Source organism: Cornus florida, unplaced genomic scaffold (assembly GCF_030987335.1).
Source record: "Cornus florida cultivar Cherokee Brave unplaced genomic scaffold, ASM3098733v1 CherokeeBrave_3.0.0_Hap2_Chr01, whole genome shotgun sequence".
Lineage (NCBI taxonomy): Eukaryota > Viridiplantae > Streptophyta > Magnoliopsida > Cornales > Cornaceae > Cornus > Cornus florida.
Genome location: NW_026775571.1, coordinates 107,962,120 through 107,988,746, shown reverse-complemented (window position 1 = coordinate 107,988,746; position 26,627 = coordinate 107,962,120). Strand labels below are relative to the sequence as shown.

At 34.3% G+C, this 26,627-nt stretch overlaps 1 protein-coding gene and 1 pseudogene across 2 annotated transcripts; both read left to right on the top strand.

Annotated features, from left to right (window-relative positions):
• The first annotated feature begins 1,108 nt into the window (after positions 1-1,108).
• On the top strand, positions 1,109-23,404 carry LOC132312900 (uncharacterized; annotated as a pseudogene).
• Positions 23,405-23,534: 130 nt separating this feature from the next.
• LOC132312886 (CASP-like protein 1B1) lies at positions 23,535-25,982 on the top strand. Of its 2 annotated transcripts, XM_059811457.1 has the most exons (4): positions 23,535-23,685; positions 23,800-24,086; positions 24,783-24,906; positions 25,229-25,982. In XM_059811457.1, exons 2-4 carry the CDS (start codon positions 23,857-23,859, stop codon positions 25,469-25,471), a joined length of 597 nt encoding a protein of 198 aa, XP_059667440.1. In that variant the 5' UTR covers positions 23,535-23,685; positions 23,800-23,856; the 3' UTR covers positions 25,472-25,982. The 2 variants fall into 2 exon arrangements, with proteins under 2 accessions (XP_059667440.1, XP_059667431.1); XM_059811448.1 differs by having other exon boundaries at positions 23,535-24,086.
• The last annotated feature ends 645 nt before the right edge of the window (positions 25,983-26,627 follow it).

Sequence of the window (26,627 nt, the reverse complement as noted above, 5' to 3'; positions counted from 1 at the left end):
TATTGTAAATCCTTACTGATGAGGAACTAAGTACTAATGAGGAACTACGTATTGTCCATTCTGTTATAAGGAAGTGAATGACATAAATATTTGAGTGAATTGTATCTCATAAAAATTTGATTATCTTTTTAATTAGTATCAAATTTAACTTCTAATTATGAAATGGGATCTTTTAGAAATAATTTAATTTTAAACTTAAAAAGTAGTTTCACTTAAATGAGATCTCAAACCATCAAAATTTATCTTAAAATAACTCAAAACCAAATTCACCCAACAAAAATTATGATTTTGAAAACCAGGTAGTCTCCTGTTCTGTCATTGACACAACCATTGTAGTTTTGTCCTTTTTAACAACAATAATAATAATAATTACAAGTTTGACTTGTGTGACCCTAATACTTTGAAATGTATACAAATTTTTTCGAATCGAGGTACTCTTACAAAGTATTTGTGCAATATATAGAGATTAATAAAATTTATATAGAACAATTATACTATAGAATAATTATACTTACTTTCCTTCTACATTATCTAAATAAATGAAACCTTCTTTTCAGTTTCAACTATAACACTGATACTTTTGCCTTAAAAATTTAACACTTTTATTTACCGACGTCATATTTAATATTTACTTAAAATTCAAAAATTCTCTTAAAAAGTTTGAAAAAACTATTTTGTCAATAAAAACAAATATTTATATTTTAAAAATAACAAAACTAGAATAATTATAATAATTGTTTAACACTTTGGGATCAAAGTCAATATTGACAGGGAATGTCAATATTATATTTGAAACATAAGAAAAGTTCATATTATTTAGACAACTTAGGAAAAGGTAAATGTAATTATTCCATTTTATTTGTACAAAATAGTCATGTTTTATTTATTTATTTATTTATTTTTTAGAAAGTAAAATATAAAATAAACATGTTTATGAAGTTTGAACATGTCAAATTGTGGAACTACACAATGTTTATGTTTTCTTACAACATTGGATTCGGGTACTTAAAATTTTGCTTGTAATTAGAGAGATCTGCATGGGCATTTCAGTCAATGTACCATCGTAACGGCTACTTGGACGCTTATGGATATGCAAAAACGCACGCTCCAGTGCTCCAGCAGACCGCAGTGTTTCCAGTGAGAGAGAGAGAGCTCAAACGGTCATTATTGCCACTCTTAGAAATTAGGGTTTCAGGTTGCCATTCTTTTTGTAGGTAAGAGTACTTCTCTCAGTCGTCGGAGCTATAGATCGAAGCCTCCTAGTCGAAGACAACCATGAACATCTTCAAGAAGAAGACCTCTCCCAAAGGTACAAGATTTCTCCCTCTAGGTTTATCTTGCCAAAATATTGAAAATTTTACACCAACATTGTTACTCAGAATCGAAAATTATTGTTTTTTATTAATTTTTTCGCTTAGATAAGTATAGCATTGTTGCTTGATCGATTCTCTGACCCTCAATCTTTCCATATTTTCCTAGATTTTTACTGGGTTCTAGGGTTTAAATTGGGCTTACTCTTACATAGATCTTGTGTTTTTTCTTCCTTTTTTTTTTTTTTTTTTTTAATTTTCAAGATCATTTCATCTTGTCACCCTTCTTTGAGTGTGATTCCATCTGATATTTTGTTTTTGTTAAATTTGTTTTTAAAAATGAGGTTTTGTTGTTGTTAATTTTTTCTTTCTGGTTTAATTTTTCTTTTCTTTTCAACTGAGAGGAAATGGTGTTGTCTAAATTGACAGATGCACTCCGGACAAGCAAAAGGGAAATGTCAGTTGCCACCAGAGGTACAGTTAGTTTATTGCTCTAAACAATGTTTGTGTCTTTGATTTGTGATCTTTTTGCTTTGACTAAAAATTGATTCTCAGGGTTTTTCCGAGAATAATGTATACTCTTAAATATCTTTGTGGTATTGAAAATGATAATTTTAAGAAAACAAATAATAGGCTGATGGCTTGACAAGGAGCAATCAATCATGAATTTAACAATAAGGGCTGAGATGTTGTGTTTCTGAAATTGTGAAAAGTGAAATTTACCCCAAAAAAAGGCACTGTACATCACATGAAAATTTCAATTCTTCAATTAGATTTATTTTTTAAAAATCATTTCTTATCATCTCATTTCATGTTAGTGTTGGTCGACCTAATTCCCTCTGATGATGCACATTACAGCTAGATGACCAAATCAACAGTGTGTAGTCTAAAACATAGATACTAAAATTTTAATGGATAAGAGGTTGTTGTTTTGTATATATGCCAACTTCTTTATATGCTAAAATTATAGGGTTTTAGTTTTAGGGTTCGAGTTTGTAATTGTTATTCCATAAATGAATTTATGCTCTCTAGCAAATAACATTATATCTTTTTTCCATACCTTGGGATTCTTCATAATTTTAGAGGTCATTTTTCTGGTGCATGTCAATTACTAGATGGTGAAATTTCCTTAAGAGTGGTCACGATGTAATTACTTATGATTATGAAGTTGTTCGGGCTGATATGTACTCACTTCGGAAAGGTCTAGTTTCTCTCTATTACATCGCTCTCCACTACCTTGTGTTCTATTGCATTTTAGAATAGATTTTCCTCCATTACATTGTGTGCAAAAGAAGCCTGAAGTGTTTTTTTTTTTTTTTTTCAAAGCAAGATATTTAAGTTAATAACAGGGATTCCCCTGTTATATGTTAAAATTAGGGAGTGGGGAATGCCTGGGAATTTTGGTGGCTATTCGGGGAATTCTGGTAATAGTCCATCAGGAAAGGAGTGGAAAACTGTTTGCAATAACACTTCCCAATTTAGCACAAAAACTGACATTTTTCAAAGAAGAAACAACAGTCTGTGAATCAAACTCGAAACAGAAAAAGATGAAACCCTTCTTCTCTGTCATAACAACAGCCAGCCGCATCTTTAGAAAGAGGCCCTTCAAGCATTACCCAGATACAGAGGATCAGATGATTGTGACAAAAAACACCAATACAAAAGCCATTCAGGATCGGCATTAATCTTAAACCAACCATATAGAGGTTGTAGCTGCAAAAGACTTCGTTTACGGACATGAAAGGAAAAAGAACAAATGGGTTACTAAAGACTGTGGATCAAATAGTAATGTAAGCCGGATTTCAGTTTAATCAAAGAGTAAAGTAAGCCTGATTTCAGTTTAGTTTGTCAATTCAGCATCTAAACTTGTACAAGTAATTGCAAATAACTGATTAGATTTTCTACACCTAGAAATCTCTGATTTGTCTAGTCGCAAAACCACCATTATTCTTACTAAATTGGGATATACAACTCTAAATGTTTTCAAAAGATATTGCTCTTATGAGATAAGGCACACATCACCAGTTTGTAGCTTTCTAGATCAATGAGCATCTGCACCATTCTGCATGCAAGAAGTTGAAGCCTAACCAGTTTGTAGCTTTCTAGACCAATGAGCATCTGCACGATTCTGCATGCAAGAAGTTGAAGCCTAATTTATTTTGCAACTTGTTTGAGTTGCCAAGAGTTCCATTGATGAATATGAGCCTCGGCGATAGCATTCTATTTCCTCTAAATATGTCCTGCTGACTGCTGTAATTATCATATTATAATTGGGTTTTGTATTCGCTGTAGGCATTGAACGTGAGATTGCATCTTTACAGATGGAGGTTTGTTACCATCCCCCTGTACTGCATTTGTAAATTAACTCAATTGTTTCTCTGTCCTGAACTCACTTTGGCATGCAATTTTCAGGAGAAGAAACTAGTGGCAGAGATCAAGAAAACAGCAAAAACTGGAAATGAGGTGAAGTTTCATTTAGTGATGAATCAGTGGTACTTTCTTGAGTTAGTACATCATATGGATAGAAGCCACGAGTCAATTTTTACACGATATGTTGTGTTTCCTCTTTCATGTCAGGCTAATGACCTAGTACAACACTATTGAGAAATCTTTTGAAATGTGAAACTGAGTCCTGCATGTCGCGTTATGAGGATGTCCCAACATTACGAATCATTCTGGGTTTCCAGGCAAAAAAAGGTGTACAACAACTCCCAAAAAGATATTACAAGGCCTTGTATAAACTTTAAAACCTAACAGAAATAATTTGTAAGGATTCAAAGTAATATCAATCCCTAGTTAGAATAATAGTAAAAAGCCTATAAGCAAAACTAACCAAACTTTTCGCTTATGCAGTAGTGTGCAAGTAACCTGCTATATTAACATGAACAATAACCAGTTACAGTAGTGTGAGAAATATCATTTACAGGTGCTTTCAATATCAAAATGTTCTTTTCTTCAAATTTTGTTAACTGAAGCTCTAAAAAAGTCTCCTTTGTGTTCTTGTTGTATGATATGCAACTTAACCACATTAGTCATGGTGTAATGTCAACTTGCAGTTGAGTTTCGTAGATATACTCAGTTGCACTAATTGTCTAAACTTTGAGTGCTTCTTATTTTTAGCAATTACAAAGTAGCAAGTACTGGCAGTCTTCATGTCATCCAATTTTCTAATGGAAGTATAATTTGTGTAACCTACCAAACTATTGCTATTCCTTTCATTTTTGCTTCTATAATAAAGAAGTAACTTCCTCTCATTTGTCAAAATTTACCATTTTGAGAAAGATTAGCCAAGTTAAAAGAAAATGTCTTATTTATAAATTAGCTTCTATAGTCTAGCATACAACAGATTGCTGTCAAACGTACTATTTAAAAAAAATAAAAAAATAAAAAAAAATAAAAGTAGGCTATTTAAATCGAGATATACTTACATATTGCTGAGAATCACCAACTTTAAGTTTAGCACTTCTATCCAAATAAACCAATACGGAATCTTTTGCAATTTTTCTTGTGTTTGTGGTGGAGGAACCTTGTTTAAAAGTGAAGGACAAAGAAGATAAACGGACAGTAGTGTGAGGCCAATGATTTCATAAATGCTTTTGTTTTAATTTCAAGCCCTCATCAATTGAACAAAGGAATTCTTTGTGCCTTCATTATCCCAGTTGGGGGATGAAAAATTAGATTGAAGGAAGGTCATGGTTTTCAGGAGTCATAATCTGCGAGGGGTTGTTTTATGCTTTCTGAAACAGCCATAAATGGGTTATATTATACTAAGGATAAAAACACAATGATAAAACTTAATTGTTTAGTTGGGAAAGTTAGATGCTTGTGATACTTGTCTAACTGTGTTATAAAAAATATAATTTTGTTATAAAAAAAATATCATTGTTCATTTTCAAATGACCAATTATCTTTATTTGATTCCCAGGCTGCCACCAGAATATTAGCTCGTCAGCTTGTACGGCTGCGGCAGCAAATAACAAATTTGCAAGGGAGTCGTGCTCAGATCAGAGGTGTTGCAACTCATACACAGGTCATTTGTTCAGCCTGGAAAAACTCGTTAATAAGATGGGAAAGAAAAAGGAAAAGGAAAAATTGGAGTGTTCAATATCTTGAATAGCCAGGCACTTGAGTGCTAAACTAGATTATTGTTGTTGCTACTTCTGCAGGCGATGTACGCGAATACTTCTATTTCTACTGGAATGAAAGGTGCGACTAAAGCAATGGTCTCCATGAACAAGGTACACATTTCAAGGGTGCAACTGAGATATACGACATAGCTCAGCTAATGTGTTCCCATGTCATACATATGATATGTATACACTGCATGAACATTCACTTTTTATTATTAGCCTTCCAGGGTATCTCACTATTTATTTATTAATTTTTCCTAAGCGTATCTCACTGATTTTGATAAGAGAATGAGAAATGGTATTATTTGCAGAATTGACAAGTCACTTGAATGTATTTTACCTTTCTTGGCCCAGATAGCTAGAAATCACTGAAATTGGGTTCCATGTTGCCATCACTGTTTGCCATAAATTCGAAAATCTATGTAGCCGATAGTGCTTATTTGAAAAGATCTCCCTGGTGGATGTTAGACTTGTGGATTTTCCATGGTTGACTTGAATGTCATCATCATATGATTTTTTATTTTTATTTTTTTCAGCAAATGGCTCCTGCAAAACAAGCTAAAGTAATCAGAGAATTTCAGAAGCAATCAGCACAGATGGACATGACGGTAAAATTCACCACCACTTAAATATTCTCTTGGTGTGTTTTTTTCCTCATTTCATTATATGGTTTTTGTTTGACCAAGTAGTTTTAGAATTATAGGGACAATTTATATACTTTTTGGCAATTAAGTCAGTGGTTCCTTAAATAATGTCTATTTTATTGTATTTTGTTTTTGAGAAATATATATTATACATGATTTCTAGCCTAATATAACTGAGATGAGGTTTAGAGGAAACAAGAGTTAATCAGAATTTTATAACTTCTACCTAGTTTAATGACATTTTATTGTAAAATTTATTTAACTTATCGCAACTAAAGTAGATTCCGGATCAGTTAAACAAAACAGCAACTTTAAAAGGAAGCCGTTTTTTACTGATACAATACAAACAAGTAACTAGTCCTAGGCTGAGTTGTTTTCCAAATGCTAAAGCCACTTTCCTCCTTAAATTTGTGTCTGTTATTCTGCTATGCAAGTGTGTCAGTACATTTAGGAAATATATAACATGCATGGTACTCTATGCAGATTGAGATGATGTCGGAGTCCATTGATGAAACTTTAGACAAAGATGAGGCAGAAGAGGAAACAGAGGAGCTCACTAACCAGGTGCAATACAACAACTTTAATAACAGTTTCTTTGTAGTTTTCTCTATTATGCCATTGCCTTTTGCTCATTATCTTTAATTTCATTGTTAACTTGTAGGTGCTCGATGAGATTGGTGTGGATATTGCGTCACAGGTTCGTTCGAAGTTCATCATGCCACATGGATTTCCTTATATGTTGTGTTTTATAAATCTTAACAATAGTAAATTAACGAACGACTTTGTGATCCCCTCCTCTTTTAACAGTTATCTTCAGCCCCGAAAGGCCGGATTGCGTCAAAGAAGGTTGATAATGTTGTTCCTAGGTACGTGCCTCTGTTTTGAAGAGAAAATCTATGTTTCAGTATATATTTTCTGGAATTTTAGAACTTTCAAAGTAGGAGTCTGAGTACTTGCCTGTTTCATATAGCATAATTGGCTATGTAACTGTTTACTGTCCAAAAGAGTTAGAACTTGAAAAACCTTTGGGGGGAGGGCAATAAGCAACATCAGTAGAAACTGACCTTACTTTGGGGGTTGGGGGGAGGGTGGAGTCAGTATAAACTAACTGTTTCCTATCATTGGTTTGACTGGCTAAAAATAAGCCACTGTAGTTACTCTGTTTCGTCAATTTCCATTGATTTTCTTCCGTGGAATATCAATTTCCAATTGCAGAGGCTTCCCCTTATTTTTCATACAATTATAAGGCAATTGTCTTTATGCCCTTCATTTTTGTGATTTTTATTAGCTAGCTAGTATGTTCAAGAGTTATTCAATTATTGCACTTTTTTTCAGAAAACCTGCATTCTCCAGCCACATCTTTTCAAGGTGGAAAGGGGATAAGCCTTCTCTTTAAACCTACCCCCTCACCCTCACCCTTTTGTGTGTGTGTGTTTGTTCCCCTCGCTAGCAAAGCGGCATGAGAGTGCCATGATTTAGCGATGAATCTCGTTGATGGAAGGTTTGGTGTTGCTGTTGATACTTAAGAAGGCTGGTGGTGGTTATGAATGGCCCCGGAAACACAAGAATGAATTGATTGTCTCAATTATTGCCACTCTTACATAAGATTCCATGCTACTAGGGAGAAGGGGAGTGATGATGTATGACTGTTGGGTGGGTAGGAGTGGCAACAGTGACAGGGTAGTGGCGTCTGCTGTTGCTGCGAGAAGGGGAGTGATGATGTATGGCTGTTGGGTGGCTAGGAGTGGCAACAGTGACGGGGCAGTGCAGTCAGCTGTTGCTGCGAGGAGGGGAGTGATGATGTATGACTGTTGTTGTAGAAGTTGATGCGTCATTTGCTTACATTTTCTGGATGAGAGGGTCAATGAATTTATTGTCTCAATTATGGTCTCTCTTACATAAGATTCCATGTTACTAACGAGAAGGGGAGTGATGATGTATGACTGTTGGTGGCTAGAAGTGGCAACAGTGACGAAGTAGTGGAGTCAGCTGTTGCTATGAGAAGGGGGTGATGATGAATGACTGATATGTAGAAGTTGATGTTGTCATGTTACTAGCTAGAAGTGGGGGAGTGATGATGTGATTTATGGCTGTTGGTGGTTAGGAGTGGCAACAGTGTCGGAGTAGTGGAGTCAGCTGTTGCTACGAGAAGGGGGGGTGGTGATTGATGACTGATGATGTAGAAGTTGATGTTGTCATTAATCAACATTTTCTGGATGAGAGGGTCAATTGGTGTGGTGTTGAAACAGTGGCTGTTGGTGAAGTCAATGGTGGTGCCCCTGGGGTTGTCATTTGCTAACATTTGTGATGTCCAGAATACAATTCATTTGACCAGAAAATTTTTGGAGAAACCCCCTCTATATTGCCTCCAGAATTGTATGTACAAGCGTTGAACATGCAGTCAAAGGAATTCATCTCCTTGATTGTTATTGTCCAAGACTTTTAGAAGTTGAGGTTGTCATTTGTAACATTTGTGATGGTATATATAATTCATTTAACCATAATTTTGTTGGAGAAACCCTCTCTATATTGCCTCCGTAGGGTTAATTCACAAGTGCCAAGACACCACTGGGTTAAGTTGTAAAAATATTTTCAGTGAGGTGTTGGATCTAGTGGTTAAGTTTCAAGTAAAATATTTGTTCAATTTTATTTTGATTAGACTAAATTTCGCCTCTTTGATTGTTATTGTTCAAACAATTGCAGTTCCTCTCCTTGATTGTTATTCTCCCAGACTTATTTATTTGTGTATGTATTTTTTGAACATGCAGTTCCGAGTCTACAGATGTCCAGGATCTTGAGAAAAGGCTGGCTTCCCTTCGACGTATCTGATCCTGAAGCATTTGGAAACACAACTCAGAAATCTTTCTTGTATAAATTTTATTTTGTGCCAAACTGAAGACATTTTATTTTGTTGAAAAATGTAATTCCTAACTAAAGACACTTGTGTTGCTATAGTTGATGTGGAATAAATTGACATCAGATTTGTAAGAATTAGTCTATTAGAGTGCACAAAATCAGTAGAACCAACAATGTGAAGCAATGTGCTTGTGCCACGGAGGGGTTCATGTAGGTAGGTTAGTAACTTACATGAAACCAAGCTCAATCCATGAAATCCATCTATTTTTATTATTGAATGAAATGAGTGTCATTAGCACCATCTAATCATTTTAAGTCCGTGTGAATTCACTACATTTTATTGAGACATAAAAAAATAAAAAATTGAAATCACTATTTTTAGATTTGACTTGAACCAAAATGAGTCTACTTACCATGTTTAATAAATCATTCTCTCAACTTTGTACGATCAGTCACGTGAATTTATTTTATTATTTTACTATCAGTTACATGAATTTATATTATTATTTCACTCTATTTAAAGGTAAGAGAAATTTGAAGTCACTTTCTTATAATGCCAAAAATTATACTTATATCATTAAGGTTTAATTGGTTTCTACATATGCATTATTGTTTGGTTGGAGAACAATAATTTATGTAGGTAGGTTGCATTGAGAAGCATCCATGGCTGAACTCGGCATTTGTTATAGTCACAGAAATTATTCATCAAAGCTATAAATTTGATTTCTTTTTATAGTTCAGATGTTGGTATCATATTGGAAAGCTTTACCACCTTATTTGATAGTGTAGTTTGAACGACTTTTATCATGATTAGTCTGAAATGTTGCAACTATTTGGTTAGTTTATGGTCGAATGTGTGATTTGTTTTATATGGATGTAGATGAGAACAAATAATTAATAAAAGAGGATAAAAGTTCCAATTGATCTGACAATACTTGATATAAACGCCTCAAGCTTTTTTCTTTTCTTTTCTTTTCTTTTTTTTTTTTTTTTTTTTTTTTTTTAATGACAAATTAGTGGGGGAGAACTCTAACATAAGAACATTTGTCGCAGGAATTAGACATTCTACTAACTAGATCACATGATGTTAAACACTACTTATTAGAGGTCTCAACGTCCTTGTTTTCTTTCCTTGACAAATTAGGAGAGGGAGAACTCAAATACGGACACATTCGCTTGAGAAGTTAGACATTCTGGTAACTAGATCACAGGATGTTAACACTACTTATTTGGAGACCTCAAAAAAAACTCACCAGAGAGTAGGTAAGTATTATCATTAACAAAGTAAGAGGTATTGATTTATTTTTTCATTGACACGCACTATTCACACATTGTTGCAAGGGGTCATTTGTCCCGCATTGGATTCGGATGAGAAAGTGATTGGGTATAAATGGGTGGGTATAACACTACCCAATAGTTTGAGCTTTTGGGTAAAATGGGCAAGCGCCCACCCGTTGCAGTTGTATTAGAACCAAACTCAATCCTTAATCTGGTGTCACGCGTAACGTCTGGGCCCGCTTGAAATTTTGAATAAAATGGATAAGCGCGCACCCATTACAAACATTCATTTTATCCTTTTGAAACTCAAACCATCCTTGTCACTTTAAAAGGTTGAAGAGATACCACTAGCTCCCGAGATAACAAAATACAAGGGTAAGAGATGTCATTTTATAAAAACCAAGGTTTTTAAAAAAAAAAAACACCCAAAAAAAAAAAAAAAACGTGGTCATCGAGGTAGTGCAGTCGACCCGGTTCATTATAGAACGACTTATATTTGACCCACCACATGGGGGATAATATGGGTCTCATCCTGCCTTTGACTGGTCTCTACTGCCCAAACCCGCCTGTTATCAGACAGCTCACCGATATTATCACCGTCGACTCCGAATCGATTTCGGATAATCTCTCTCACTGATAGTCACATCTCTCTCACTGATAGTCACATCTCTCTCTGTCTCTATGTGAAAGCAATTGTTTGATTATTGCGAATTTGACCAGGAGATTTCGCTGTTTGTGGTTTGATTAGGTTTCGATTGAAGTAATGGAATGGATCTTTAGCTTCTTTTTTTTTTTTTTTTTTAATTATTGTGACTGTATATATTCGTTCTTGAAGTACGAAAAATTGTTCTTGTAATTGATTTTATATATTTCGGTTTTTGATCAGAAGTATGGTTGATCCGGAGTTGGAGGCTTGAAGCGAGTTAATATTCATTCGGTAACAGGAATTAAGTAGGTAATTCTATTGTGAATCTTTGAATTGATGCTTTTGTTTTTTGTATGTGAAAGATGTGATTGTGCTAGAAATTAACCCTCATGCATGCGTGAATTTGATCTTGTAATTTGGGTTAATTACTTGTGTTTATGTTAAAAAGTTAACTGTTTTGCATCTGTTAAGTACTCAAACTAGTGTTGGTTGCTCTATTGTGACCCGTTCGAAAGCAAAAACAGCCTCTCCATGCGGAGGTAAGGCTGCATACATCTTTCCCTCCCCATACCCTGTAATGGTGGGAGTTTTGTGCACTGGGGCTAGCTCTTTTGCTTTCTCATGTACAATTTTGAATAATTTGGGAAAGCATATATATATATAGTTAAAAACAATAAGGTATTTGAATTTTTGAAAGGTAAAACTTTGTGCTCTTGACTTCCAGATGATCAAATTGTTTGTCTTTTTGGCATTATATATATATATATATATATATTTGTTAGGGGGGTGGTTGTTTTAAGAGGATTTAATAAGGAAGAAATAAAATGTCTAATCTTGATGAACTTAATTTGCAAAAAATATTTGTGGCGGGCATATGGAGGAGAACAAGAAATTACAGTAGTGACTTATAATTTGGTGTTTAGAAGAACCTAAATTTCCAATTAAAATGCGAGGTGATTTATATACAAATCAAGAATATATATATATATATATATATATATATATATATATATATATATATATATATTTTTTTTGGGACAATTATGACCACCATGCAATCCTTGTTGATGCTCTTAAGAAAATCCTTATCTAGGTCCAAAGAAGATTTATTGAATAAAAGCAATTAACTTCTGATAGTGTGTTATATGTGTAGACCGCCTCTCCATGCCTTCTTGTGTCAAAATATCGCAGGTGTTCTTATGATTCATCATTGTTGTTAAATTCTCTCACAATGTGTTAATACTTATTCTTTGGTTATTATATTCTGATTCCTTCACATAAAGTATGATGGATTACCATTGTATTAGAAATTCACACCCTAGAACAACTGAGATTATTCATGCTAACATATACTTCTATCAGTTCTTTAAAATGATGCAACAAACACGACTTATATTTATTATTCATTTACTTATCAAAAAAAAAAAAAATTATTATTCATTTATTTGTTTTTCCTTGAAATGAACAGACACAAAGCATTTAGGTCGCCATAGTTGGTTGCTTTAAGGGCCACAGATTGCTTGATATGGTCTACAGAACTGTGATTTTCCCTTTATTGGCAGTGGGTCTTTAAATAAATTCCAGTATAACTGTTGTGGTCCTCTAAATAATACAACCAGTTGGCTGTGGCACATATTTTTTCACTTTCTCTTATATGCACCAAGTTTGAATCGCTTGTGATATAAATTATTTTATTTACTTTCATAAAGAAACCTTGATGAATTTAGATTATATATATTTTAAAGGTAATTCACAAAACTGTATCTGATATAGTTAACAAGCACAGGTCATTGTTCGTAAGAAATTGACATTACAAACATGCTTGAAATACTCGGGAATTGCGGAGGTTAATGTTGTTGTTAATGCGTCTAATGGCCCAGCCTCATACCAGAATTTATTAACTTTTCATAATGTGGGATGGACATGGGAATGAGTATGGGATGTGTCTTCAACATGTGTTTGGGAAGTTAACAAGGGTTTTAGATGATGGCACAAAGTAATTTGGACCCAGTTTACTCGAAGCCCCTTGAGATGCAATTTAAAATTGCTTCTCTCATGCATATTCAAACTTAGTGCAAATATATATGTTTAATCAACAAGTTTACATGAAAATTTGCTCATGTTAAAGATATTCAACTCAACAAAGCTATTTCCCTTCTATCAAAAGATCTATGTTTAATCAACAAGTTCACATGAAAATCTACTTAAGGTAAACCTTTCGTGAAAAAAAAATCTACTTAATGTAAACTGGTAAAGATATTCAACTCAACTCAACAAAGCCTTTTCCCCACTATTTGGGTTGGCTACATGATTTTTTTTTTGCCATTTTGTTCTAAATATGGCCACTCTCAGTTAACCACATACATATTATCTCCCTAATCATCTCAAGGTAAAGATAGGAGTGAGTAAAACTGGATAACATGGTAAGAAAGTGCAACCACCCCAAATAATTGTAAGGATCTGCTTAGTAAAGTTGCAGTATTCTTTGTGGCTGTAATGTGGTGTTTTAATTTATATACATGGGCACAATAACACCATGGTCAATGGATGATGATGAATGAATAGAAATGGAATGAAGCACACCTGACAAAATTGCTTCCGATATGTGCTTTTCATTAACATATATTAAACACATCAATTTTGTCTTTGACAAATTTATACATACACATTCACACACTTATAGAATGAATTGTGTTTTCATTATAGTTCTTGCATTCTTGTGTTCTTGTTTCCATGAGGATTTTCTTAATGCCTGGTTGTGTGTGAGTGTTTGTGTGTTTTTGAATGGCTGTGTATTCCTTGGTGAGCATCGCAAACTCTTTTCTTAATTACAATAAGCATAAACATTTTATTACCTTTAACCCATTTGCATGTTTTTTAAAGTTGCACCTCATTTCATAGTTCACTGTTCAGGCAGTCATGAACTTTCTTTTTGAATGTGGTGCGAATTTTTTCCTTCATATTTATATGGAAGTTGGAGTAACGAGAGAGATATTGCAATTTTATTAGAAATTATTTAAATTGTCTTAGCAATATGAATTGTTGGGGCTATATAAATTTCTCTAAATTTAATTTTTTTTTTAACAGTTAAAGCCTTGTGAATTTTCGACCTCACAGCTATGCAGAGCCAGCTAGTGTGCAGTGGGTGTAGGTGCTTGCTTTTTTATCCCAGAGGAGCTTCAAACGTCTCTTGTGCATTATGCCATTCGATTACCTCAGTACCCCCTTCTGGTATCCTGTGCCACTATTTTATTCATTGTTATTGCTAATCTGGAAGCATCTACTGACTTATTTATTAATTAATAGTAGCATGATGAAATAGAAACAAATGGAAAAGGTTAAGTTTGTGTCATTAACTGCAATTAACCTAATTATGCCAACTGCTTATTTGGTGTGGCTAATATAGAAGAATGATGAATGTAGGAAAAAGATAATAGTTTTTTTAATGTTTTTCGGCTTTTTTCAGTAGTGTTTCAGATTTTCAGGCGCCCAAGGGTCAAGATTTGATATGGACCTCTACTTCTATATACTAAGAATAATTGAAGAAGACACGGTGGGCCAGATTGCGAATTGGTGTCCTTTAAACCCCCAACTTCCCCACCTGCCAAAAAAAGAAAAATGGAAAGATAAGTATAAAGAGAATAAAGGAATTTGAGCATAGAAACTATCAAAATTCAAGATTTTTTGAAGAACTCAAGGGCATTTTGCTTTCAAACCAACATGACCTGAATATGTTATGTAAGATACATTTAATTCATTAATGTTTAATTTTTAAAATCTCATATATAAGCAGAAAAGAAAAAAATAAATAGAACTATTCTACATAAAATTTGTACTCACGTAGTACCATATTCAAACTAGAAGTGATGAAAAATTCTACATCATCGCTAACATGTTACATACTTCAGCCTACCTTTATAACCTTAAATCAATTATTTGTAGAAAAATGATGTCTTTGAACTAACATGGGATGGTGACAATATTTCATTTAGGTGAAAGAAATTGATTATTGTTTCTTAGTAAGTAAAAGGCTGCCTTTCTTTTTGGTGTATAATTGCTACACGACTTTGTCATGTTTCATTTGGAAGTGAATTTTGATCTTTAAGAATAAATGATGCATTGGGAGTGAAGATAAATTTCTTTTATGCAAGCATTAAAAACATTAAGAAATGCTTAAAAACATTCAATGCACTTGATTACATTCAAAATCATGAGGTAAATATTATTTTTTTCACTTGTATACACCCTTCTTTACTTGATTAAACTATATAAAAAATTTTATTGTAATTGGACAGATCAAGGGTGTTCAGTGTAACCCATAAAGTAATACAGAATTTTGCTTCATCATATATAACACTGGAGAGCAAGTAATAAAAGGCCTGCTCTTAGAGCCTAAGCGCAAGGCGCAATAAAAAGGAACAAGTCTGATCAAAGTAAAGCGCACGTGTGATATAAATGCATGGTGAGTTTTGGGACAATAGGAAAACGTTCACAACATGCAACACAGATTGGTCGAGATTAAAATGAAGTATTTTTTTCATCTAGATCAATATGCATATATCCTTTAAACGTGCATATAAATTTAGTAAAATTAATGTATAATCAAAAGAATTCAAAACATAGCACAAAACCTGTGATGGGGTAAGGAACAAAATTCTAGTTAGATCAATAACCCCTAGTTACCTCTTGATACAGAATAATCCACCAAGCTCACGAACAGAGTCTATAGACAAGCAGTCCGCTCTGTCAACAGACTTTGCTCATCACGAATTTGCTTCTTTTTTATTCTTAGTTGGTACTCACACACACATGCCTCCATTGAGGCTCGAACCCTTGACCTCCCTTTGGAAAGTAGATGTCTAGTACTGCTAGGCCACTGGCTGCGAATTTGCTTCTTGAATAGCAATTCTGGTCTCCAAACTAGTTGTCCAATCCAATCTTGGTTGGTTCATTGTTGTATGGTGTTGAACTCTCCAATTCAGCTCTGTAGCAATTCAGATGCCAACACTCATGTGCTACACTCACCAATCTAAGATTCTAATGCAATGTGATTGATGAATACTAAAGAAAAATATGTATTTGCTAATTTTTTCTTAGATTCTCTTTAGATTGTGTCTCTCTCTGGAAGTCTAGTTTTCTGAAATTATAGGGTATTTATAAACAAATCTAAGTTGTAGAGAGAAGATGATTTTATTGTTTTAATCCCCAAAGGAAAATGTTGTTTCGGGTAGAACAATCGATTGACCAACGTGTGACCAGTAGCCTTCGATGATCAGTTCACCAATTGCAGTGCCCTGTACTTTATACTCCCTTTTTTTTTATTTTTTTTATTTATATATATATATATATATATGTATTTATCAAGTTCTCCAAAACCAATTTCATGCAATTCACTTTGATTTTTCCAAAACAAAACCATGAAACCTTAATATATGGATACATGAGCCTTCATTTTTGATGAGTGCATATAGCAGTGTCAGATTTTTCCAAAATAAAACCATGAAACCTTAATATATGGATACATGAACCTTAATTTTTGATGAAACCTTATATATGGATAGCAGTGTCAGATTTTTCTAAAATAAAACCATGAGACCTTACCTTTGTACTCTTGGCTTTGAAGCTTACACTGTTGCCCTTGTTTGAAACTTGAATTCCAACTTTGACTTGGTCCAAGTGGTAACTACCTTGACACTAACTAAGGGCTAGCCCAGTGTATGAGGCTCCTGCCAATGCGAGGTTTGGGGAGGGTTAAATGTACGCAGTCTTACCCCCACATACGGAGAGGCTATATTTGTGTAATTCAAACCTGTAACCTCCAGGCTATGTTACATGGACTCGGGTACGGGTGTTGAACACGGGTGTGTATCCATGAGTCGGACATATCAAATCTCTAAACAGAAGGACACACGGACATGACTAAATATTCATTTTATTAATTATTTTATTTTATTTTATAGAGTAAAGTAATGTTTTTATCTAATATAATGTTCAATATTGGCATTTAACTCATTTTAAAGTAATAATATAATGTAATTGAATGCTTGGCTATGCTTTTTAAGTACATGTCCAACCAAAAGCGTCGGACACATATCTCATACCCATGTCTGAGGGATATGTGTCTGACATGGGTACTTCACTACTTTTGAAGAGTCTATGTAACAGAGTCTTCAGGTCACAATGGACCAACCTTACTGTTGCACCAAGGCTCACCTCAATTACCTTGACACTAACTTTTAAAATCTAGCTAGACTAAAAATAAAAAGAAAAATATAGACTCTAGTTGATCCACAAAATATGCCAACGTAAGTCTTATTGACCCAACACTTTGTTAATAAATTTTTTAAATAAATGATAATAATAATAATAATAATAATAATAATAAATGAATAAATGGATTTTTTTAGCATATCAACTAAAAGAGTCAAGTAATTCAATGTAAATATTTCATTTTAGTATGTATCTGCATCAGCTTAGGAGGCATTTTCAGGATTAAGAGATTGAGGAGATCACTCATTTTTTGGAGTTACTGTATCGCCAGGTGATTTCTCATGGGGATTCTGATTGGTGGCTTTGGAGTCCTAATTCTCAGGGCACGTTCGAGGTGAGGTCCTTTTTTAGGTGCCTTTCTGTTGGTGATGGAGGTCCTTTTCCGTGGAAGTCTATTTGGCGCTCCAAGGCTCCCCGTAAGGTGGCTTTCTTGCTTGGACCTCTGTCTTGGGTATGATTTTAACCCAAGATAATCTAAGGAGGAGGAATCAGGTGGTTGTCAATCGTTGTTTCTTGTGCCTGCGCAATGAGGAGACTGTTGATCACCTTTTGTTGCATTGCAGCATGGCTAGAGACTGTTGGGATTTGATGATTGGTTTATTTGGGGTCTCTTGGGTTATGCCATCTTCTTCTTGAGGGTTGATTGAGGTTTGGAGAGGTGTCTTAGTGGGGGCTCTAATTCAGGATGCTTGGAGGGCTACGCCTCTTTGTATTTGGTGGTGCATTTGGCTCGAGAGGAATCGGAGATACTTCGAGGGAAAGGAGAAGCCTTTGTCTGTGCTCAAGTTCTCCATTATTTTTACTCTCTTTTGTTGGGTTTTAGGGAGAGATTATCGTTCTATTGATGAGATTGTTATTTTTTTGGCCTCTTTGAAGGCATGAGGCTTTTTGTGGCCTTTTGCTTCTTTGGGATTCGCTCCCCTTTTGAGTGCTTTTTAATTAAATCTTATTTATCAAAAAAAAAAAAAAATGTATTTGCATCAGCTAAATCAAATACTGTTACAAATATGCAATGACAAAAACTTAAAATTACCCTTATGAATACTTGTTATTTAACTACTCCCTCTGTCCCAATTTAGATGTCGCTTTTGGAGAGTAAGAATTTTTAAGGGGACATGTGGGACATGCCTTGTCTCCTTAGAAAGTTACTAATTTGCCATTCTAAGCTTTGAATATTCAAGTTTGAAATTTTAAACTCTAAGGACATCTATGGAAAGATGTAAAAAATATTGTTTGAAAAAGGAAAGTGACAAGTATTTTGGGACCGAAAGATGTAAAAAATATTGTTTGAAAAAGGAAAGTGACAAGTATTTTGGGATCCCAAAATACTTGTCACTTTCCTTTTTTAAATCCCAAAATACTTGTCACTTTCCTTTTTTAAACAATATTTTTTACATCTTTCCAAGTCCCAAAATACTCCCAAAATACTTGTCACTTTCCTTTTTCAAACAATATTTTTTACATCTTTCGGTCCCAAAATACTTGTCACTTTCCTTTTTCAAACAATATTTTTTACATCTTTCCATAAAAGGAAAGCATGACATTTTTTTTGGGACAGAGGGAGTATATAGTATGCAATATTGTGATACTAAAGCAATGGTGCTTGTATCGATTCTTTAGATAGTCTTGTATGAACTAAATGGTGCATGTTACTTATTTAATGGATCTATAGATTGTTTATTATGTTTGCTTTATTTAATTTTAGTGTGTTGTCGAATATCAATTGATACTGATTTTATACACCATGGGTGGGTCACTCTGTGGCTTTCAAGTTAGCGACCTGTACAATCACTTTGAATTTTGGCCTCAACCCACCTTGTTGGCTTTTGTTTCCCCTTTTTACACCTTAACATGGAAGTGATCACTCCTTTGTACTGATGCATTTGTTGGTATGTGTTGTGGACACACTATCCCTTATGACTTTTCATTTCTATATTCAATTATGTTATTCTAGCTTCCCGTTAGCGTATTTGTTTCTTATTCTAACACGGAGTATATCCTTGCTCATGTGCCAAGTTTCCATTTGTTTTGAAGTGCCATGCCACTTAAAGACTTAAGTTGACTGGTGCACGTGTGATTGCTTAAGTAATGTGGACACTCTCATATCTTAAGTTTATAGACCAAAATAAAATAACCAAAAATCTACATAACTGAAAATATAAATTATCAATTACGTTTAAATGAAAAAAATAATAATTAAATTAATTTTAGCCTAAGCTAATATCACAAATAGCCTTAGTGTTGCGGAGGGAATTTAGTGGATCTGAGAGGAAAAACGCATATTTTTGCTAGTAATGTCTATTTGGAAGCAAGCATTAAAAGGATAAATATTAGACATTTAGATTATGTATTTTCTAAGCATTAATTATTGAGATATGGGGCTTGATCACTTAAGTTAATGCAAAACCACTGCAGGATCTGAAATGTCCCAACTTATATGTCGAGGTTGTCGTACATTGCTAATGTATGCACGTGGAGCTACAAGTGTGCGATGCTCCTGCTGTCAAACGGTGAACCTTGCGCCAGGTACACATATTTGAAGATTATTGCCCATTGTATGTGAAAGATCAATCATTGTATAGGTTGATGTCTAGGTCCCTTGACTCAGACATAATGTTATGATCTGTAAGCTCAATTTAATTGTTGCTTGAATTATCAGCAATCTGGCATTTAAAGTTATATGTCTTCTTATCATGCGTTATGAACTCTGGGGAAGGGACCACTTTCTAGAGTACTGTTGAGAATTAATTTGTATCAATTTCTTTGTGGAAGGTATACTGGGTCTGATTTTTCGGCATTACTGCTGAAATTTTAGTCCTTTGAGAAATAAAGAAGAGGAAAGATTGAACAGCATGGAGAATATATTTTTCTTCTTTTTGGTGTGTGTATGTGTGTGCGTGTGGTGGGTGAAAGAGAGGGAGGAGAGAAAACGAATAAAGGACACTCTGTGGCATCTATTTTTTGTTGGCTTCTGGCTGGCTTCCTTCTAGTAGTGATGTCATTTCCTTGAACTATTAGAGCTGGTATATCTTCTGTTTTCTCTATGATTGTCTTTATTATGGAAATCAACTTGGGGTTTGTGCACGGGTGCCCCGGTACGAGCTGAGCATGAATGGTACATTGTTGTAAACAATTAATAGGAAAAACAAATTGTGATTTGTTGGATATTGTAGACTTCAACAACTTCAAGCAATCTAGTGAGTGAATTTTTGTAGCAGCAAGGCAGTTGTTTCAGTTGCGTCAGCCATTTATTTTTGTTTCTCTTAGTACATATGGTCACTTCTTAAACTCAAAAGATGAGTTTCCTTGAGTTAAAGTTACATGGTTAAGTATTGTGAGTTATCTTTTAATTTTTACTGCAAATATAACCTGAAATTGGCAAGTGGAAATTACTTTTGACTTTAGTATATAGTCCTGAAATGGTTTCTGTATGCACCCTTGTGATTAATTATTCCCTTTTGTGAACCATTATGCTTGAAAAATTGCACCCTTTCTAAAATACTCGAAACCTGCCTTGGTTTCAATCCCAAAAGCTTTTGGTAAGCTCGAGATTATCAATTAAGAAAAAAATTGTTATCTTATTTGTGGTCCCATTCTTATGAATGCTAGAGAACCTACATGTATAACCAAATTTTTGTATTATAATTCTAGTGTCGGTATGTGTTTCTAGATTGCATGCATGGATCCTTTTAATTTATAGTTTGGTGCCTTTTCCTTTTCCTCTTCTATTATTTGACTTGCTGTATGTCTAACTTTGGGCCATCTTGTTGTGCATGTGAAGCGTCAAGCCAGCTTGCTCAGATGAACTGTGGGAATTGCCGTACATTGCTCATGTATCCATATGGAGCTCCATCAGTCAAATGTGCACTTTGTCAGTACATTACAAATGTTAATGTGAGTTTACTTAGTTGCTGCCTCCACCCCACCCCACCACCACAACACGCGCGCACACACACAACAAAAGAAAAATATAATAACCACAGTTGCCCAGCGACTGTGGTAGCTCAGTCGCTGCTTAGCAGCTTGACACCTGTAATTATATTTCCCAAAAATTAATTACTTCTACTGTCCATTCTCTTTTGGTCTCTCATCCGGGTGTATTTATCATCTTATCCCATTATAGTACAACTCGAGGGAAATTGTCTCTCTAAACTCACCTCTCTCTCACTAAAATTTTGTGAGAGAGAGGTGAGTTTAATCGAGACTAGATGAATCTAATAATTCTGATGTACATGAGGTGGTGCAAGAAGCGGCCAGGGCTACAGAGGGTTTTGCATGTCATCAGATTGTTCTCACATCAAACCCAACAACAACAGAAGTACCAAGACAACAACACCTCTGCAAACCCTAAATCCGCCATGAACGGCAACACCAATTACAGGGCTTTTGGCCGCTATCAAACAAGTTCAAGAAAATTTCCTTGCTCATTCAGACCTGAACCAGTCACGTCCGGTTCAGAAGAGGTCCTGTCACTTCACCTCCTCCTCAAACCACAACAGAAAGCCCTAGAATCTGATCCACTCAATCATCAGATGGTAGAAGATAAACATGGTTTGATTTTTAGGATTTATTGTTCTACATCTCCTTTGCCTCGCAATCATCACCAATTGATGAAAAACTGATCTGTTGAGAGAAAGGAGCTGACAGATTAATTTTGCAGCTTCGCTGCCAGTATCAATTCAACCATGAATTCTCTGTGAACTTTGAAGAAATTTTTAGTCGGAGAAAAGGGGAGTTTTTAGAGGGGAAAATTTTGGGCTGAGAATCGTCTTTTCATTTTTTCGTAGAATTATAATAGGAAAGATTACACACAACAAGAGACCCAACCAAAAATTGGACTGTAAAAGTAATTAGTTATTGGAAAGGTAACTTTTTTTTTTTGATAAGTAAAGTATTGGAAAGGGTTATATTTAACACTTCTCTTTCTGTTAGTGGTAGAGCTTAACACGTGTTTAACTTGTGAGCAAATATACGGTCGAGCATTAAAAAAGGTCCCACACTAGTAATTGTTTTGAATCATTTTGGGCTAGTTTTAGGGGTGACAATTTGTGTTGACAGGTGGTATCCTGTTAAATGGGTCAACGCGAACATGACACGATATTGTGTCAAGAACACGACACAATTATTACATGGGTAACATGACACGACATGCGTAAATCGTTTATTAAATGGGTCAAGATTTGATATGACAAGACATGTTTAAGTCATTTTTGACACGAACACAACACGTTTAGCTAAATGGGTCATTTTTTACATGAACACAACACGCTTATTTGACACATTTTGTTAAACGGGTTATAAGCAGGTTTGTGGGTCAAACACGAACACGACACGTTTAATTACCGTGTCAATTCGGGTCAACAAGATTATAACTCAAACTCAATTAAGTCAAACTAAAACCCACTTATCTCGTGTCATTTTAGCGTGTCATGTCAAATATTGCCACCCCTAACTAGTTTGCGGCTTGTTCAAGTTAGCAACACTAGATTGATAGTATCAGTTCCCCTTTTTAATATATGATAGGAGCTTCAAAATTATGTTTGTTCTAATTCTTTCTTATATACTTTTACTAGCAGATGGGTAATTTGAGGCCCCCCATCCTTATCCACAGACCTAATGGGACAGCCACATCTGCATCAATGCCCTCTACTTCAACAGTGAGTTTTTTATTTTTAATCTTTTTAATCATCAACGTCTGCATCAATGCAGTTGTGAATCTTATGACATAGTTGATCTGCAATTTAATCTTTTGTAGCACTGTTTTACTGCTGTAGGCAATGCCCCATTCCCAGAGCCTAACTGTTGTCGTTGAGAATCCTATGTCTCTTGATGAAAGTGGCAAATTGGTAAGCTTCATTTGTACCAATTGTTGTCAATTCTTTTCTTTTTTTGGTGCAAAAAGACACAATGCTCATATATTTTTGAACTTTGTAGGTGAGCAATGTTGTTGTTGGCGTCACCACACAGAAAAAGTGAACCTTGAACTCAATGATTTACTTGGTGAAGGATTATTTAGTGTGTAGCAGTTCAATGGCTGTTCTCATTAGTTGTGAAGATGGAAATGGAGGTTGTATAAATTAGAACCGGAGAGATACGTGGTTTTGAGGAAATTTAGCTTTATTTGATTTACACCGAAAGGATGGTGAGAGGACAACAGCATCGTGTGTATTCATGTCTAGCTGAGGAAAGATGGTCATAACATTCTTGAGAAGTACAGAATAATTGATAAAGATACCATTTTTTCGTTAAAAATATATTTCGATTTTTTTATGGTGTGTGATATTATGATTGCCACTTCAGGGCCTATAAATTGTTCAATATGAATGAATAAACCCCCAGAAAGGAGGAGGGAGTTTTTTTTTTTTTTTTATCAGGTAAAATTTTGTCATTGTAATGCTGGAATGTTTCTTGTTCAAGTGTTTGCCAACAGAAGACGGGTGAATTGAGTGACTCTGGGAAGTTGCAACATGCCAAGTTACTTGCCGTGATTTATACTCTACGATGGGGCTTCAAATTTCCCAACAATCAACGCTATGCCGTGAAGGTAAAAGGTTGGTTAGATGCCCCTTAGAAACTACAAATACACTACACTAATCTTGTTAGACTTAACAAAATTTATAGGTGATCCATTTCTCTCTCTCTTTCTCTCTCTCTATAATTACCAGCTTTCGAGTTTCGACACCACCATCTCTGCAAATACCTCTCGCTCTCTCTCTCTCTCCATGGCTTCAGAAGGTGGAGAAAAATCAGAAGTTGGGTGCAACCGAGTGCCTACAAAGCCAAAGGATTGGACCATTACATTTCTGAGGCTGGTGGCATTTTCGGCCACGGTGTCGGCGACAGTGGTAATGGCACTTAACAAAGAAACCAAAACCCTGGTGGTTGCCACCGTTGGAAGCACACCAATAAAAGCCACTCTCACAGCCAAATTTCAACACACCCCAGCTTTTGTGTAAGCCTTCGTATATTTACATTTCTTTCCCGGTTGTCACTTATATATGTAGATGATATTTTTCCCAAATCTTCCTGTTACCGAATTCTCACTCCTCCAAGCCATTTTTCATAGCTATGAATATGCCACGTTATCACTTCTGTTAGGCATATTAGTTCTGTATGTAACAAATATAACATAGTAGATGGTTACCCACTGGATTTTTAATATTTTTATTTTTTACCTTATTTTTTTTAGAATTTATGAAGATACCCCCACTAAAATTACAATTTACCCCACTGGATTCTTTTTTTTGCATTTTATACTCCAAATTTTTGATAATTTATGAAGATGCCCCCCTAGAATTATAATTTGCCCCCACTTATTATTTTTTTTATTCGCATTTTATACTTTTGAATTTTTTAAAATTTATGAAGAGACCTATTGAAATTACAAAAATAGACCCATTATATAATTTTGTACTTACAAATTAAAAAGCCGCCACCTCACAAAATTTTCTAGGTCCGTCTCTAGTTACACAAGTAATTGTGTGACATGTTTGTAATCGTTAGATAACGACTTGAATATGCTTCGAGAGAAAAAACTATTGGAGGAAATTCATTTATGAGCATGATAACAGTCATGCATGCTAAGGTTAAGTATTTGTTTGTGTGTGTAAAATTTATCTACTTAGGAAGTGATTAAACATACATGCAGGTTCTTTGTGATAGCGAATGGCTTGGCCAGTCTCCATAATTTGATGATGCTAGTGGTGCATTTCATTGGACACAAGCTTGATTTCAAGGGACTCCGCTTTGTGACAATCATCATTTTAGACATGGTAATCATATATTTAATATATTATATAAATACGTTAATCTTACGATGATCTAGCTCATTTTAATAAATTCTTATTTCACCCACCAGAATATGTCAGTTTGGATTTGGAATTGAACAAATTTAGTTAAAATTTTACTCCTAAACATAATAAAAGTAAATTTTTTTTTTTAATTCAGACCATGCATTTCGGTGCACATATTGTACTTCATAAATATTAGCTTACATTTATTTTTTTTTTTTTATTTTGGCAATATTAGTTAAAGTTTGATTAGTGATGAATGATGATGGTATTAATGACTGAATTTCAATTTTATTTTGTTTAGATGATAGTGGGTTTAGTATCGGGTGGGGCAAGTGCAGCAGCATTCATGGGTGAGGTGGGGAGAAATGGTAATTCACATGCAAGATGGAACAAGATATGTGATAAGTTTGATACCTTTTGCAACCATGGTAGTGGGGCCCTTATAGCTTCCTTCATTGGTCTCCTACTTTTGATGATCATCAGTATGATGTCCATTATCAAACTTCATAACCAAAACTCCACCAACCATTGTGTAGTCCCTTGATGTACTGGATCCAACCTCACATATCACTTCCTATGTATTGTGTGTACTTTGTGTGTGTGTATTTTGTACTCTTTACGTTACAATCTTCTGATAAGCAAAGGACATAATTATCCCTTAAAATAGCGTATGGGCTTTATTTTTATTATTATTGTTATTGTTATTGTGGAATGTGAGTCTTTTAAAGGATAATTATGTTATTTTATTTTTTTTATAAAAGCAAGTGAAATATGATAGTACAAAATTGGAGTGGGAATATCATTTCTTTAAATATATTAATAATAATAATAAATGTAAAGAAAAAAAAAAAAAAAAAAATCTAATTGGGCCATTCTTCACAGAATTGACAAGAGGCTTTTGAATAAGAAAGGAAATCCCAAATGGACCCACTGAACAAAAAAAAGAATAAAGAAAAATATCTCTAGTGAGATCTTTTCCAAATAATTTAACAACTGTTGTATTTTTTTTAGGCAACGTCATTGAATGATATTTTTATCACATGGGCCCTAAGCAAAACCGCCTGATCCGCTTACAGGTTCAACCAGCCTGGCCCATTATGTAACCTAACTATTTCAATTATTATTATTATTATTAATAATAAGGGTAAAGTCTTAAAAATCTTTAAAAAGTCTCCTTTATCCTTTATAACAAAAATAGAAGGTTTTGCCGCCTCCTTTGCAACAAAAGGTCCTTTCCAAATCCTTTGCAACAAATTAAACATCAAGAGATGCATGTAATCTCTCGTTCCTATCTCTATAAATAATAAATATCCCTTCTAAATATTCCAACTTTATTAAATGCCATGCATGTAAGGTAATAATAGTGTAATACATGTCAAATTTCAAAAATTGACCTTCAAATTAAACATAAACGCTTTACTTTTTTAATAATCAAAAAGTTTTCAAAATAGAAGCCCTATTTGATGCAGTTTGATATCTAAAAGCGAAATCATTAAATTAGGCCTTCTCACAAAATTATATTAATATTTTACTAATAAATTTTATTTAAATATTATTCTTTAAGATAAAAAAAATTCTGTTAAAAGAAAATTGTAATGATCAATAGAAGAGTAATTTTATTAATTTGATAATTAATATAGTAAACGAAACATAACTAATACATTAAAATAAATATATAAGTAATAAAATGAAATCACTTA

Excerpts from the sequence above, each read along its gene's own strand:
- LOC132312886 (XM_059811448.1), top strand. The coding sequence starts at position 23,695 with ATGCCCCTTAGAAACTACAAATACACTACACTAATCTTGTTAGACTTA. Across the intron at positions 24,087-24,782 it reads CAACACACCCCAGCTTTTGT|GTTCTTTGTGATAGCGAATG; the intron begins GTAAGCCTTCGT and ends ACATACATGCAG. Across the intron at positions 24,907-25,228 it reads CAATCATCATTTTAGACATG|ATGATAGTGGGTTTAGTATC; the intron begins GTAATCATATAT and ends TATTTTGTTTAG.